Source organism: Bos taurus, chromosome 19 (genome assembly GCF_002263795.3).
Source record: "Bos taurus isolate L1 Dominette 01449 registration number 42190680 breed Hereford chromosome 19, ARS-UCD2.0, whole genome shotgun sequence".
Lineage (NCBI taxonomy): Eukaryota > Metazoa > Chordata > Mammalia > Artiodactyla > Bovidae > Bos > Bos taurus.
Window position 1 is genome coordinate 43,761,320 of NC_037346.1, and position 17,340 is coordinate 43,778,659.

At 50.0% G+C, this 17,340-nt stretch overlaps 1 protein-coding gene across 4 annotated transcripts in view; it reads right to left on the bottom strand.

The window, feature by feature from the left end:
- Nucleotides 1-1,568: 1,568 nt before the first annotated feature.
- MPP2 (MAGUK p55 scaffold protein 2) overlaps nt 1,569-17,340 on the bottom strand; it is a 32,368-nt gene continuing 16,596 nt past the window's right edge. For 3 of the 4 annotated variants that reach the window (XM_010816329.4, XM_005220839.5, XM_024979877.2), the window contains 10 exons: nt 9,188-9,340; nt 8,925-9,074; nt 8,383-8,610; nt 7,484-7,615; nt 7,285-7,390; nt 7,135-7,203; nt 6,753-6,914; nt 5,899-6,101; nt 5,426-5,554; nt 1,569-4,101 (listed from right to left, as the gene is read on the bottom strand). In XM_010816329.4, the coding sequence (XP_010814631.1) occupies nt 3,925-4,101; nt 5,426-5,554; nt 5,899-6,101; nt 6,753-6,914; nt 7,135-7,203; nt 7,285-7,390; nt 7,484-7,615; nt 8,383-8,610; nt 8,925-9,074; nt 9,188-9,340 (1,509 nt within the window). In that variant the 3' untranslated portion in view covers nt 1,569-3,924. The remainder of the gene's footprint in view (nt 4,102-5,425; nt 5,555-5,898; nt 6,102-6,752; nt 6,915-7,134; nt 7,204-7,284; nt 7,391-7,483; nt 7,616-8,382; nt 8,611-8,924; nt 9,075-9,187; nt 9,341-17,340) is intronic. The other variant, NM_001193071.1, reaches the window with a different exon arrangement.

A 17,340-nucleotide genomic window follows, 5' to 3' on the forward strand; every position in this document is an offset into this window, starting at 1 on the left:
GCAAAGAGTCGACATGACTGAGCAACTTAAAAAAAAGAAAGAAAGAAATGCAACTGTCTTTATTAGGAAAATACTTAGGTGCCAATTTGGAGCTAAAAGGAAATTCCCTCCACCTGAAGGGTATGGGCAAAATAGACGGGCAGTGGCTGGCAGATTTGGCTACACATTAGAATCACTATATGGCAACCCACTCTAGTATTCTTGCCTGGAAAATCCCATGGACAGAGAGGAGCCTGATGGACTACAATCCATGGGGTTGCAAAGAGTCGGACACATCTGGGCAGCTAACACTTTCACTTAGAATCACTTGGGGCACTTTAAAACATACTGCATCCCAGGTTCCACTCTCAGCCTCAGAGAGGCTGGTTAGACCCTCTTTCCTCTTCCGGAGCACTGAGAAAGACTACATTTCCCAGCTTCCCAGGAGAGTAGATCCCTGAATCATCGTTAGGAGTGCCACCCCATCTCCATCAGATGTGATGTGAACAAGAAATGAATAATAAAGTTGTTAAACTATTAAGCTGTGATGTTCTGATTGTTAGTTACAGCTGATAGACTTTCTTGAATTTCTGATTTAATTGCTCTGAACTGGCATCCAAACAATTGTTGTTTGTTTATTTAATTCTCCAGGCAATTTTAATGGGTAGCCAGTGTTGAGAACCACTGAGGTGGACAGAAATACAAGTGCAGAGTTGCTGGTATAGTAAAGAAGGACTGAGTTTCCAGGGGTGCCCCCAGGAGACGGGAAGAAGTTTGTCCACAGCGAGAGAAAGAAGCAGGAGAGGGACCAGTGACATGAAGGGAGGACCCAAGGAGGAAAAGTTGGCTAAGAAAACACTCCCTGAGCTGGGAATGGTCAAGGGACATTTTGGAATTGGAGTGTTTACTATTCGGTTCTCAATTCTCGTCAGAGCTGTTAGGCGGGTGAAATGAGGCCCCATGGCTGCCTCCAAATCACCAGTCAAGCTGTCCCCACACTAGTCCCTGTGTGAGTGGATGCTTTGGAGAAATCAAAGGAAGGGAGCCAGTTCAACATTTGGTTATCATAGAAGGGAACAGCCAAAGCCCTTCTTGAGAATGTTCAGTGAGCATCCTGGGATCCCCTGAGGAACTCAGGTGGGAAGGAAGCTGACCCCTCAACCACACACCCATGGAGACATTGGGGTGATATTTCAACCACTCTCTATGGCCCCTGCTGCTGAGCACCTAGAACCAATCCTAGCATTACCCCGGGAGAAGCCATGACACCTTACAGAGGATGAACCTGAGGTCCAGAGAAGGAGAAGAACCTGCCTAAGACCACACAGCAAGTTCTGGGTAAAGTTGAGTGGATTAGCTATGGGTTCCCTGAGTTCCCTGGCCCTCATGGATGCTCATAGACTCCTGGATACAAGCCTTTAACAAGAGCATCTTCTGGGGCTGGGGAGTGTGGAACAGTGGGACATCACAGAACACAAGACATGTCACTCCAGCTTCCATTCCAGAATCATCTATGCTGCGCTGCCCCCACTCTAAACCTTTCCCGAAGCCATCCACTCGATCCCAACAAAAGACAAACGGAGCCTAGAACCTTTGCTTTCACATTTAATCAAAGGAAAGAAAACCAGTCAGAGAGAAAGCTTGGGGATTAGATGGCTGAGGGATGGGACGGGGGAAGGACAGCTGGGCTGGGACTGGGTGTGGACAGGGTCCTCATTATCCCGAGGTTCCTCAATACAAGCGTCCACAGTGGGAGGGGGGGAGGATGAGCACACACACCTGTTCCAACCCAGCCCTGGTCCCTTGAGCAGGGCTGAGGTAGGGGAGGAAGGAAGCTGTTCAGAGAGGGATGGAGACAGGAAAGGAGGGGCCCAGCCCTGACCCTCAGGCATCACCAGAAGTGAAGATGGAGATTCACCCTGAAGAACCAGGTACCAACTCCTCAGCATGATGTCCAGCGCCCATTCCCATCCAAGAGGATGGTCTTCTAATCAGGGAGCTCTGGAGCATTACCAAAGGGAAGGGGGTGGCTGCCTCTATTCCCAAGTCTTCTGGGTGAGGTGGGGATGGATGGACAAAGGGCGCCATGGCCCCGGGCCAGCAGGAGAACACCCATTTTCCTCCCACTCCCAGTCTCCTTGGGCTAAGGGTGAGGGGGAAGCAAGGGAGAGCTGAATGAAGGATAAATTAAAAGAACGCTGACTAAAGGGAAAAGAGGAAAGCAGAGGTGCATAGTGGATGCAGAGCTATGCAAATGAGATGGGAGCAGGCTTGACCGTCACATCTCACTTGTATACCTAGGCAAATGCAAATGAGATCCCTAATATAATAAATATATTTCTAACTTTGTAATAAATATTCTGTTTCTTCTCCCTCCCCTTCCCTAAGAAATGGGCACACAGTGGTTCAGGGGCCAGCTTGGGCTGACACTGCAGCGAAGACGGACTAGACACTCGGAAGAACCGGGGAGCACAAAGGCTGGGGCTAGGGGTAGTGGGGGAGGTCCCCTACAAGGACAGGCTCACCCCCAGGAAAGGTCACAGAGAAGGATGAGGGATGAGATGCGGGGGGAAGTCGAGGACAGCATTCTTTTCTTAAAAGGGATTCTCCTATTTTACACAGTCGCCCTCCCTGAGGACTGGAGGGCAGGCATTTAGGATCAGGAGACAATAGGAGAGTTGGAGGAAGATATCTGGGGAGGGCCAAGCCTCTGGAATCTGGGATAAGGGTCTCCTAAGAAATGGGAGCTGATGGTGAGCCCCAAAAAGGGGGGCCCCCAGAGAGTAACCTCCAAAGCAAAACTACCTTTTGCTTCTCCCTCTCCCAAAACGAAGCCTGACACACACATCAGTGGCAGAAACAGACCAGGCACCGCTGCAAGGCGAAACAGAAACTGAGCCGACTACAAGGTGAATGGCGCCCCCTGGAGTCATGCAGGGAGCCTGCTGGGGCACAAATGTGCTCCGAGCCCACACCTCATGGCCCGGCCCTCACCCTGCCTCAGCCCTCAGGCAGCCCTCATGCCACCTGGACCCGCCAGAGACACCAAAATGGACAACAACTACAGAGAGGGAGCTCAGACATACCCCTGCCACGGGCCACGGAGGGCCGGGAGTTCTCCCGTCAGAAGTTGCAGGCTCCTCTCCTCACGGGGTTTGGCCTCCAACCCACCCCAGCCTGGGCTGAGCCCACGGCCCCTGCCAGCCTTGCCCTGCAGGGAGCAAGATCTGCCCTGTCAGGGTCACCTTGGAGAAGTCTGTGGAGAGACTTCGGCAGTGAAAAGCTGTGGATGAGGGAAGGACAGGGACCCAGCCCCGTTCCGAAGGGGCTGAGAGCTGCACGGGTCCCTGGCTGTGGCAACTAGCTGGTGCTTTGGCTCCTTCAACCTTTGGGATGGCACCAGGCTGACACCCCCACCCGGGCCTGCCTGGTTGCCAGGGAGTCATGTACCCACCCTGGTCACAGGGAACCAGCCTAAGGCCGGCTCCTAGGCTGCAGAGGTGAGAAGTAGGAGGAGCCTAGGAATGGGGAGGTGGTGGGGCCAGTCCAGAGGAGGAAAAGTGATTGGAGAGGGGACTGGTGGGAGGGGGGCGGGCAGTGTACCTATGACCACGTGGTCCCAAAGCAGCTTTTCTCTCCTCTGGACTGAGCATTACGGAGGTGACTCTGACACCCTCCTGGGCACGGTCTGGCCCCCAGAGAGGGATATCTGGTGGCCAATGGATGTAGGGAGTGGGCAGCACCTGGGCACAGGGGTACCCCACTAACACCCACCTCCCTGGCAGTACACGCCTCTGCGTTAAAGCCAGATGAAGGGCCGAGACCCAGGAAGAGCCAGAGCGCCAGGGACGGGAGCTGAGGATGGGGGCTGGGGGTCACGGGTGGGAAGGGGACAGATTCAGGGTTTGGTTATGACCCAGAGAGCTGAGGTCCAGGTGAACAGGCTCAGTACACCCAGCTGACAGGCACCCACTGGGGCTCCGTGCGCAGCTTCTCCATGGCGGCCTGGAGCTCACGGAAGGTCCTCTCCAGGTTGCTGTTGACCAGGCAGAGGTCGAAGTAGTGCCCGTAGCCCCTCTGGATGCGGCTGCTCTCCTCCACTGTCCGCCTCAGGTCCGCCTCCTGCCGGCACAAGGGGGCCTACCACCCCTCAGTGTCTCCCAGATACCCACCCCCCGCCCTCCACGTAGGGGACCCAGAGCCTGCATCATCTAGGCCCTTCCCCAGAGCCCAAAGTACCAACCATGGCGGCTCAGAGCCCCTGGCTTGGGAGGCAGCAGCCCCTCCCTGCATGCCCCATGGCTGTTCTCCTGTAACCATGGACAGGCAGGTGGATAGAAGGAAGGAAGGAAATAACCTTTAGGAAGTGACAAGCACAACACTGAACACTTCACTACAGCTCTGTAGTAATCTTCAATACAGCTCTGCGAGTAGGACTAATTGTTCCCATTTACAACAGAGAAAACTCAGACACAAAGAGGCCACACAGCCAGCCAGTGGCTGCATAGGGTCTGCCTGACTCCAAAACCAGTCCTCCCTTCGGTCTGACTAGGCCCCCTTATCTAGGCAGCCTGAGGGGCACATCCCTTGTGTGGCCCAGGACAAACCTGGTCCCAGACCCAATCCAAGTTGGCAGGGCAGAGGTGGGAGGAGAACTTGAATATTGACTTAAATAACCCCAGGCAGGAGCTCAAGGACTGGCCCAGCTGTGTCTGAGGGGCTCCAGTAGGCCCTGCTTGTGTCCGGGGACGGGGGTGGGGGAGTGGGAGGGGCTGTAGCCGGGGTTGGGGGCGGGGAGGGGCTGTAGCCGGGCGGGGGCTTGGTGCTGCAGCCCTGGGGAGCCCAGCCCAGACCTTGTTCCTGGGCCTGCACAGTGCTCCAAACTGAGCCTGGGAGCTGCAGTACCAGGTGTGGCCAGCAGAGGGACCCCTGGGTTCAACTCTCTGCAAACCCTGCACCTGCAGAGGAAGACTGTTCCCAGGGGTCCCTGGGAGCTAAGGGGTGCCCTGGAGTCGTGCAACACCTGACTTGAAGCCTCTCCTCCACGCACTGCCTCCTCCCTGATGCTACCTGGTCCCTCCAGCCAGCCTTCCAGTTTCTAGCTTCCTCCCTCCCTTCAGCCTTTTCCCCAGCCGTCAACAGCCCACCTCTGCCCTCCAGCCCTCTGGGCTCCCTAGAGTCAGCCCTCTGTTCCCACAGAGTGGACTGGGCAGGGCCTAGCAGAAGCTCCCGTGCCCCGGACTAGCTGCGTCCCTTCATTTCCTTGCTCAGACCTCCATGTCCACACCTATAAAGTGAGAATTGTTAGTCCTACCTCACTGGGTGGGTGCCTTGGGTGGGCGCCTCTCCCCTTGCGGACACCATCTCCTTCTCTTTCTCAGCTCTGCCTGGCCCCTACCCCCAGGCAGCTGCTAGGCCCCTCCCACCATACCTCAGAGGCCCTCACCGTGAGCTGCTTGGTGGACACCCCGCTCTCCAGCGCCGCCCGGTTCATGGCCCGCAGGGTCTCAAAGTCAGGGGCCTCGATGAACACCACATAAGGGACAAACTCAGCTGTTCTCAGCACCTTCACTGCCTGCAGAAGATGAGGGCCGGGGGTTTATCCCCATGTACATCTGGGGTGATGGGGTGAGGACAGGTACCTAGGAACAGAGGAGAATGAGGTACCTGGGCTTCTAGAACATGAAACCTGGGAGTGAATGGCAGAACAGCTGGCTGGTGGCTGGGATGGGGTGAACTGGAGGAAGCTAGAAGAGTGGGAGTGCAAGAGGCTGTGAAAGGGGTTCTGGGTGGGCTGTGGCCGTAGCAGTAATTGAGGGGTTATACTCGGATGTGTGGAAATACATGGGGAAATACTGGGGGCAAGCAGAGTACCCAGAGAGGTACTGAGCAGGCTGGGAAGGAGCGGGCCAGCAGTACCTGGGGGTTGACATCCAGCACGCACACCCGGCCAGCAGCCACCACGCCCCGGATGGAGTCGATACGTGTGCCGTACAGGTTGCCCTCATATTCACCATGTTCCAGGTATCGCCCAGCACGGATGTCGGCCTCCATCTCCGCACGGGACACAAAGCTGTAACCCTGGCCTTCCCGTTCTGAGTCCTTGGGCCTCCGGGACGTGTCTAGGGGGAAGGAGGGGCCGATGGGCACAGATAGGATGCATCACCTCAGACATTAAGGGCTCGTGTTCTCTGAGAGCCAAGAAGCCCTGTGCCCTCCTGCACACCTGCCCCTCACCCTCAGCAATGGCACCCACAGACTCAAGATGTCCATATTGAGAGGACCTGCAGAGATCACTGCTCTAACCCAGTGTTTATAGAAGCAGGGCTGAAGCTCAGAGAGGGCAATATGCAGCCCAAAGCCACACAGCAAGGCCAAGCACACCTGGGGTCAGCACTCAGGTTCCTGCCTCTAGGAACCAGGAGCTTTCATACCCCAGCTGCCTCTGTCACCAAGAAGCCCTGTCTTATACAAGCCCACGTGCAGCTCATAGCTCTGTTTCACTATGGGCTTTCAGCAAGTGAAATGTGAGGGAAGAAGAGGCAAGGCTAGCACCGCCCACCTGGCCAATGGGTCCTGAGACAGCTCTCTGCGCCCTCCCAGCCTGCAGTTCCCACGCTCACCCATAGAGGGCGCATACCCTACACCTCTCGCCCAAAGGTATCACTTCACCTGGGGCAGATGCCCGTTTAGAGGACCGGCCCTGGCCCTCAGGGCTGCCCCTGCTCCCTCGCCCCCAACCCCCCACCCAGCAGGACCCGGTTCCCACTCACAGGGCACTGTGGTGCCGTAGCGATCTGGATCCCACATGATGAGTTTGTTCTTCAGGCTGCGGCGGCCCACGCCCTGAGCCCCAATCAGCACCAGGGTTTTCCGGCGGAAGGGGGGCATGCGGGCCACCTCCTCATAAATGAGCAGCTCATGGCGGTCAAACTCTGGACACAGGGAGATGGCACTGCTCATCAGGTGGAGGGGGTGCGGTTGGGCTCTCAGAGAGGCCGAGGGTAAGAGGGCTGGGGCCAAGGGCAGCAGGGAGAAACCAAGCAGGGCTTAGAGACAGGACTGGCAGCCTCAGAACCAAGAGATGCACCAGTTATTGGTGGGGAAAAGGGGGCATTAGAGGCGGACAGGGGGAAAGGGGCACCCAACACCCACCTGCATTCTTGGTGGTCAAATACATCATTCGCTTCTTTTTCTTTCCTGAAAGGCTGCCACACAGGGTCCCTGGCCATAAGGAGATGGACCAGTGAGGCCAGGCAGGGCCATGTCAGATCTCAGATTTGGGGTCTTGGGGAAAGACTGTACCTGAGGTGGGTGTCAGTTCCAGGTCCCGCTTGACAAAGGCTTTCCGCTTCTCCTCCAGCAGCTGGCTGGGGATGAGCCCTGCACTGCCCCCTTCCACATGGCATGCCTAAAATGACCGTAGACAGAGATCTGCCTAAGTGAGCCCTCACCTCCCTGACACGCTATGCCTGGGGAAACTACATGGGCGACCAGTACTCACCTGCCACCAGTTGGCATCGTCCTGGTTTACAATCTGAAGCAGGTCCCCAGCGCTGAAGCGCAGGCCTGCCTCCTTGCAGGGGATCAGACTGTCTCGGGTTGGGTCATAGTCAAAATGGCATTTCACAAATACCTGGCCAGGGATTTGCCGAGAAGAGTTAAGGGCAGAAGCAGGGGAAAGCTAGAGGGGTTGGAGCCCTGTTCTGTTGCCATCCCCTATGCCCAGAGTGGGAGCTGGGAGTATCACACAGTCCCCCTCTTTTCACAAAGATGAGAGCCTGGCACTGCCCATCTAAAGGCATGATGCCTGAAGGCCTGCCCAGCCCACCTCCCTAGTACCTCCCTTTGCATCCAGAACAAAAGGACTCAGAAGCACAGGGGATCTGCTCAGGCCTGGGGTATGCGTGACCCTAATGCAGGATCCCTCTGTCCCCCCTACACCCTCTCCTCCCCAAGAGGAGAGGGCTTTGACAAAAAGCCAGACAACCAGTAGAAGAGATGGGCAGAGCAGCGAGACCTCCACAATCCACCAGCCAGGAGGCAGCTGTATGGGACATGAGACCACCCGACGCTGAGCACCCTTGCATACACATAGGCACATAGTGGGCTGCAGGCAATGCAGGAATTCACTTGTACACTTGGGTACCCCAGGCTTTAGATGTGCGTATTTCCCTTGTACATGCGCATGAGTGCTCAAGACTAGGACAAGTATGCAAGCGTGTTCACAAGGTGCACAGGCCTGTAGGTGGCTGGATCTGCCAGGTCCCGCCCCCCTCTTGCTCTGAGCACACTGTTTGGGGAGGAGCCGCTCCCACCCTGAGGCCAGTGACCCTGGCAGCTGGGAGGCTCAGCCACCCCGTGGGCCTTGCGCTGGGGGTAGAGCTTGGTGCAGGGGCCCACCTGGCGGGGCAGATGGGGCTCCTGGTAGCTGGGCAAGATCTTGAGGATGACGCTGCCGCTGGCGCTGCGCAGGAGCTCCTGCAGCGCACGAGGGTCGCTGCCTACCGGCTGCCCGTTCACCTCCTTGATGATGTCGCCCACGTGTAGGAGTCCTTGTTGGGCCACCATGCCCCCATGCAGAATGCGCGCGATCACCAACTCGCCACCCTCCACGCGGAATGTCACGCCCTGGGAGACGGAGGGCAGGTATGTGAAGCCCCAACTGCTCCAGGTCAGAATCTTCAAATGCGTGTCCTAAGAGCCCCTCCATTCTACCCTTCCACCCCCACCCTTACGGCCACTTTCTCTGCCACACTCTCCCCAACTCTTCACCTCCAGGAGCACTAAAGGACCAAAACTGGGCAGAACAGAGATGTGTGCGCCCGACCCTGGACAAAGCTGACCTTGTCTTCAGGCCTTCTCTGACCCGACTTGATCCCGCTGCTTACTCTCAACACCCTCCCCCCCAAGATTCCCCCTCTGGCGCGGTGGGGCATCCTCACCAGATGCTCTCCAGCTGTCTTGCGGATGCCCACCATGCGCACAGCATCAGGAGGCACAGGCTGGTTGCTGAATGTGGGGTCCAGGCCAGGGCTAGGGGGTGGTGTCTCATAGGTCTTTGAGGCCACAGAGTCGTGCGTCTCCAGGAGGGACTGGAGAGGTGGGAGGAAGGGGAGGAACCATGGGGAAGTGCCCTGAGGTCCCTTCCCACCCCAGTCCTAACTTCCTGCCGGCCCCACTCCAGGAACCTGGGGGAGGACCAAACCTGGAAGTGGGGCTCCTGGAGGATGCGGGCCAGCTCGGCCGCGGTGCTGCTCTGCTCCGCCAGCTGCGCCAGGTCCCGCAGGATTTCCTGCACCAGCTCCAGGTTGTTGTCCCGCACTGCCTCCAGCTTCGTCTCCTCCAGCCGCTCATGGGCCTGACGGTAGGGGTGGAACAGGTGAGGTCTGATGCCTCCCCAAGGGCCCCAGGGTACCAAACCGTGCCCTGTCTTCCACTCTCAGGCATCTTCCCACCCCTGGATCCGGACTTTAGACCCTACCCACAGCACTGCTCGTGGTATTAGCCTCACTCACTGAGATATAAATACACTCACAAATATGCACATGTGCCCTGCTATCTCCTTTCTCCCCCAAGAGCGATTGGGACCCAGTTTAGGGAAGAGAGAATCCAAAAGATAACACCTCATTTCCATCTCTTGCCACAGAGAGCCATTAAAGTCATCAAACTGTCCCCAGCCACCAGAACCCCATAAGTATGTGAGTTCAAGGACAGCTTCTCCCACCCAACATCATGGTAGGGTGGGGTCTTGGACACCCCATGGTCTAGGATAAGGAAGCCAGGGAAGTGAAGTAGCTTGTCCAAGGTCACAGGGACTCATACGTGGGTCTCCAAGCCCTGAGCTCAGTGTTCCCAGTGAGGAAGGGGACAAGATGTCAGGACATGGCACCAGGAGAGGGCTCTGAACCTACTTGTTGCTCTACTGACTCTGGGCTCCATGAGAAAAGGGAAAAGGAAGTCTCTGCCAGTGACCAGCCCAGCAGGGAGAGTTATGTCAAGTATGAAGAAAAGAGTCCCTTTCAAGGATATATATGGAGACTTTCTTTGCCCTCTCAATCATTTGGAAGATAGTTGCAGAGACAAAGTGCTTCACCCCAAAGTACTTCAGCACGCACCTCCTAAGAACAGGAGATCTGGTATATAAACTACAATGCCATTATCACAGGCGAGAAGCTCAACACTGCACACCAATATAATATTATCTAATAGATAGTCCATGTTCATGTCACTATTGCCTTAAAAATATTCTATAGGGCTTTATTTTTCTGATCCACAGTCTAATCAAGATCAGATGTTAACTTTGGTTGTCACATCCTCTTAATTTCCTTTAACCTAGAACAGACCCTTTAGAACATTTTTAAAGAGTCCAGGTCAGTAGTTTGTGGAGTGCCCCACAGCTGGATTTATCTGTTGTTTCTACATGTTTAGACTCAAGTTAATCTTTGTGGCAAGAGTTCTGTATAAGTGATCTTAAGGTTTCCCCACACTTTGAGACCATGTGACTATTCGGTTCCCCATTAATCATTCACTAATGGATTTAGTCTCCATTTATGGCTTTTGCCTGAATCAATTGTTATTATGTTGGGGTTGCAAAATAGTCATTATCTAACCCCATTATTCCTTCCACATGCATTAGCTGGCACTCTATTATAAGTAAGAGCTTTTCCTTTCCCCTCCCACTCCTCCTCCTTCTCTCTCGTTCTGCATCACTATGAACTTTTTTATTCAGTGTGTTCTAATCCATCATCATTGGTATCTTCATTGTCTCAGTTTACCCCAAATTTGTCCAGGGGAGCCCGCAGCATGCCTTTTGACTTGTTCCCATTATGAGCGCCTTCTTCCTTCCATCACCAGCTCACCTTGTACTTTCCCTACTCCAGATGTGGAATCAGCGATTTCCCCAAGGAAACCTGATTCCTTTTGCTGGGGAATGGTATTCAGAAACCAAGATCTGGGCACTCAGGGCTCACTGATTCTGGGTGTCATTACTTCAGTAGACATTAGCTAATACTGACTGTTCTAATTAAAATCAAACTCTACACGATTTTCCTTGCCTTCTCCCATTCCATATTTGTATCTCCTTTCTCCTTTGGTGAGAATTTTCTCCCAAGAACTTTAATATATTTACTTATTTATTCTGTCCTTCAATGTTCAGAAAGTTTCAGAATTGCTAAACTATTACTGCTACCTGTCACCTTAGTTATCACCTTCTGTATATTTTATCCAAGTAAAAAATCAAGACTTATCTGCATTCTTTTTGTCCCCAGAATAGTTTTTAAAAACTTACAATGTTAATGTAAATATTCTATATCTGGGCTGTCTATGTGGTAGCAACTAGCCACACATGGCTGTTGAGAAATACGACTAGTACAACTAAGAAACTGAATTTTTAATTTTATATCAGCATTTAGCTTAAGTATTTTAATTTAAGTAAAGTATTTAAATAAGTACCCACATGGGGCTGGCTAGTGGCTACTAATATTAAATATTACAGGCTTAGTAAATATCCCACTTAAGGCATATAGTCAGAATTTTGTGAAGTTACTTAATTCCTTTTTCTGTTCTGCTAACAATTTGATATATGAATAGATTCACTTATCTGCACTTAATTTCAGGGTTAGATTTTTTTCATTCTTTTGAAATTTAATCTTATTTTTAATATGTACAACATTCACATGGCTGCTATCTTAAATCTATATAAAAAGTAAACTCGAAAAGTCTTATTTCCATCTTCATCCCTTCTACCCCATTCATACCAACACTCTAAAAGACATCATTTTCATTAGTTTCTAGTTTATTCAGTCTGTGTTTTTCCTACAAAAATAAATAAATATTTCCCTTTCTCTCTTATATAAAAGGTATGTGTACTCTTTGATACTTTGGGGTTTTTGTCCATTTAAGTGGTTTGGTTTGCTGTTTGGGTTTCTTTTTGTTGTTTGTTCTTGTTTTTTGGCTGCACCACACAGCATGCAGGATCTCAGCTCCTCAACCAGGGATCAAACCCATGCAATGGAAACAAGGTTTCCTAACCACTAGACCACCAAGGAAGTCCCTGTTTTCTTATTTAACAATATGCTCTGGAATCACTCTGTGCTGCTCCATGGAGATCTTCCTTTATTATTGTTATCTTTTAATCACTGCATTTGTGTGATTTCATGACTGGAGTACCATAATTTGTTCAACTACTCTCCATAGGTATGGAGGTTGTTTCTAATATCTTACTATTGCAAATAAAACTGCAGTGAATAGCCTTGGCATAGCCATTCTATATTCGCGGAGTAGATCGTTCATGTAAATTCCTAGAAGTCTTGCTGGGTCAAGCAGTAAATAAATATGCGGTTTTGTTAGATACTGACAAACTGCCCTCCATGGGGCTGGTGCCACTTTGTCTTCCCAGCAGCATTAGAAGAGAAACTTTCCTGAAGCCTTGCCACCAGAGCGTGTGATCAAACCCTTGAATGTCTGCCAACCACATCGATGAGAAGCCATCTCACAGTGGGGCTTAATTTGCATTTTGCTTATTATGAGTGAAGCTGAGCATCTCTTCGTATGTTTAAAGGCCATCTGTATATCTTTTTCTGTGATCTGTCTGTTCACGTCTCCTGCCAATTTTTCCATCAGATCTTGTTTTTCTTTTTCTCACTTCTTAAAACAGTCTCTATATTAGGAAGATATGCCCTTTATCTGTAATACCTCTTGCAAATATTTTCCCCCAGTTTGTCATTTATCTTTTGACTCAGCTTATGTTTTTTTGTCACTGCAAAAACTATGTATTTAATTTAGTTTAATTTATTAATATTTTATGCATCCAAATTTCAAGGCATAGTTTTAAAAAAAGGCTTTCCTTTACACACAGATCCGTGTTTTCTTCTAGGATGTATATAGTTTGTTTTTTCGATCTCTGACCTGCTTGGAAGTTTATTCTGATGAATGGTGTGAAGTATGGATCTGCTTTGATATCTTTCCAAATGACTGTCCAGGTATTACAACACCATTTAATAAAAATCTGTAAGAAAATTATTGCTTAATTTTCTACATGTAATAATGGTAGTGCAAATATTTTTTAAGAACTTTTAACTACAAATATTGAAATACAGATAAAATTATGTCTGAAACTTGCTTCAAAATAATTCAGGAGAGAGAGAAGGAGGTGGAGGTATGGATGAAACAAGATTGTTCTTGAGTTGTTCAATGTTGAAGTAGGGCAATGGATGATGGGGGTTCTGGAAACAGTTTTGAAAATTTCCATAACAGAAAGTTTTTCAAGCCCATGAGATGAGGAAATTTTAACAACATCTCATAAGGATACTCTGAGGATTTGATGAGATGGATACAGTGCCTGGCACACAGCAGTTGCTCAATAAAGGCTAGCTCCTTTTCTATCTTCTCTACCCCAAACAGGCCAGGGAAACAGCTTCCCATTTAGGGGGGCCCCCTAAATCATCCTCCTCTGGGAGGGCGGCCTTTCAGAGTGACTCCCACAGCCCGGCTGGACAGAGCGTTCCTGCTGGGGAAACAGACAACTGAAGGGGCAAAGAAGTAGTACTCGGAGACCGTTATGCCTTGATGATCCTCAGAAGCCAGAGGGCAGAGAAATGCCCCAGAAGTTCCTACCAAACGCTGTGTGATCTTCAGTCATTAACTCAGCACAACCCACGGAGGCCCTGGCTCTGTTACCAGTGTCTAGACAATGCTAAGAGCCCAGGGCCCCAGGAACCGTGTTTCAGGAATAAACGAAGGCACTCAGACCTGCAGCCCCTTCACCATGGCGACTCCAGCCAGGCTCCTTCCAGTTAATGGGGGCTAGCTCTGGCCCAGGTGACATGAGCAGCCTAGAGATTGTCCATTTTAGCTTTAGCATCTTCTGCTCTATGGATGCGGGCATCAGGTTTCCCGAGGAGCCCTCACCTAACCAAGCAGGAAGACAGTGTATCTTCCAAGTCATTACCTCCCATCTTTTACTTAATGACCCCTCTCCCTAGGCTGATCCATTCCCACCCCTGTGGCTGGCCCTGGAGATCTTCCCCACAGACAGAACACAACTCTCCAAGCTCAACCTTCATGGGCCAGAGGAAACTTGAAACATTTAATCATTCCTATACAAAAGAAACACTACCAGCAGGCTGATTGACCAATACTGAGAACACCCAACATATATCACAATTTGCAACACTCTTTTCTGGGACTTTCAGAACTCAGAATTGGATTAATCATATCCTTTGCTCATATGTTCTCATCCTTGGTTCCTGCATGACTTCTTTTTAGTTAGCTGCTATTAAACTGGGTTCCAGAAAAACATCTATTTCTGCTTTATTGACTATGCCAAAGCCTTTGGCTGTGTGGATCACAATAAACTGTGGAAAATTCTGAAAGAGATGGGAATGCCAGACCACCTGACCTGCCTCTTGAGAAACCTGTATGCAGGTCAGGAAGCAACAGTTAGAACTGGACATGGAACAACAGACTGGTTCCAAATAGGAAAAGGAGTACGTCAAGGCTGTATATTGTCACCCTGCTTATTTAACTTATATGCAGAGTACATCATGAGAAACGCTGGGCTGGAAGAAGCACAAGCTGGAATCAAGATTGCCGGGAGAAATATCAATAACCTCAGATATGCAGATGATACCACCCTTATGGCAGAAAGTGAAGAGGAACTCAAAAGCCTCTTGATGAAAGTGAAAGGGGAGAGTGAAAAAGTTGGCTTAAAGCTCAACATTCAGAAAACAAAGATCACGGCATCTGGTCCCATCAGATCAGATCAGATCAGTTGCTCAGTCGTGTCCGACTCTTTGCGACTCCATGAATCGCAGAACGCTAGGCCTCCCTGTCCATCACCAACTCCCAGAGTTCACTGAGACTCACGTCCATCGAGTCAGTGATGCCATCCAGCCATCTCATCCTCTGTTGTCCCCTTCTCCTCTTGCCCCCAATCCCTCCCAGCATCAGAGTCTTTTCCAATGAGTCAACTCTTCGCATGAGGTGGCCAAAGTACTGGAGTTTCAGCTTTAGCATCATTCCTTCCAAAGAAATCCCAGGGCTGATCTCCTTCAGAATGGACTGGTTGGATCTCCGACTGGTCCCATCACTTCATGGGAAATAGATGGGGAAATAGTGGAAACAGTGTCAGACTTTATTTTTGGGGGCTCCAAAATCACTACAGATGGTGATTGCAGCCATGAAATTAAAAGATGCTTACTCGTTGGAAGGAAAGTTATGACCAACCTAGATAGCATATTCAAAAGCAGAGACATTACTTTGCCAACAAAGGTCCATCTAGTCAAGGCTATGGTTTTTCCAGTAGTCACGTATGGATGTGAGAGTTGGACTGTGAGAAAGGCTGAGTGCCAAAGAATTGATGCTTTTGAACTGTGGTGTTGGAGAAGACTCGTCCCTTGGACTGCAAGGAGATCCAACCAGTCCATTCTAAAAAAGATCAGTCCTGGGTGTTTTTTGGAGGGAATGATGCTAAAGCTGAAACTCCAGTACTCTGGCCACCTCATGAGAAGAGTTGACTCATTGGAAAAGACTCTGATGTTGGGAGGGATTGGGGGCAAGAGGAGAAGGGGACAACAGAGGATGAGATGGCTGGATGGCATCACTGACTCGATGGACGTGAGTTTGAGTGAACTCCAGGAGCTGGTGATGGACAGGGAGGCCTGGCGTGCTGCGATTCATGGGGTCGAAAAGAGTCGGACATGACTGAGCGACTGAACTGAACTGAACTGAAACTGGGTACTTTTGTAATAATGTAACAAGGATGCAAGAACCCACCACTTAAACCATAAATAAGGATCTTGACACTATCCTACCTCTAAGCACATGTCCCCCACACCCATCCACCCACTTCCCCCACTCAGAAACCACATCTTGATTCCCTGTGTTCATCATGCCCTGGCTTCTCATTTTATATAGTTTTATTGTATCTATACATATTCAATATATTCCTAAAATAAGTACTGTTTTTAGTTATTTTTACCTTTAAAAAAAGGGAATTGTGCTATATATAATTCCCAAATGCCTGATTTTTTTAACTTAAGTAAAAAATTATTTCACTTACTATTTTTTGCAAAGATTTGTTCTTATTTTTCATATTAAGTGAAAACATATTCACTTAATATTATTTTCCCGGAGAAGGCAATGGCAACCCACTCCAGTACTCTAGCCTGGAAAGTCCCATGGACGGAGGAGCCTGGTAGACTGCAGTCCATGGGGTCTTGAAGAATCAGACACGATTGAGCGACTTTACTTTCACTTTTCAGTTTCATGCACTGGAGAAGGAAATGGCAGCCCACTCCAGTGTTCTTGCCTGGAGAATCCCAGGGATGGCGGAGCATGGTGGGCTGCCGTCTGTGGGGTTGCACAGAGTCGGACACGACTAAAGTGACTTACCAGCATATTATTTTTCATTTAATGTTATTTTGCTATGATCCATTCTTTTTTCCCATATCCCAATAGTTTGTTCATTTTAATGGCTATATTATATTCCATCATGTGACTATGCCATATTTGATCCATCTCCTCTCTCTCTGAGAGGCCTCTGGGTCATTTCAGGTTTTTACCATTCCAAATGGCAATGAACAAAACTACTATGAACACTCTGTTCTGTGTCTCCACAAAAACGTGAGAGTTTTTCCCAGAACCAGAATTGCTGAGCCATAGGAAGTACTGAGGGCTCAGTTGTGTCTGACTCTTTGCAACCCCATGGACTGTAGCCCACCCAGCTCCTCTGTCCATGGAATTCTCCAGGCAAGAATACTGGAGTGGGTAGCCATTCCCTTCTCCAATGTATGAAAGTGAAAAGTGAAAGTGAAGTCGCTCAGTCGTGTCTGACTCTTCGCAACCCCATGGACTGCAGCTTACCAGGCTCCTCCATCTATGGGAGTTTCCAGGCAAGAGTACTGGAGTGGATTGCCACTGCCTTCTCCGCACATGGAATAGTCCCCAAAACAGACAATGTTTGGGATCATAAAACAAATCTCAAATGACTCCATTTCTTAAACATTTAGTCATATCTAATATGTTCTCTGACATATGGAGTTAAATTAGTAACCAGTGTTTACAATAGCCAAGACATGGAAGCAACGTAAGGGTCTACCAACAGATGAATGGATAAACATGTGGTACATATAAACAACAGAATATTACTCAGCCATAAAAAAACAAAACAATGCCATTTGCAGCAACATGGATAAATCTAGAGATTATCACACTAAGTGAAGTTAGACAAAGACAAATACTAGATGATGTCACTTATATGTGGAATCTTAAAAAATCCTATAAATGAACTGATTTACAAAACAGAAACAGACTCACAGACACAGAAAACAACCTTATGGTTGCTGGAGGGGAAGGGGA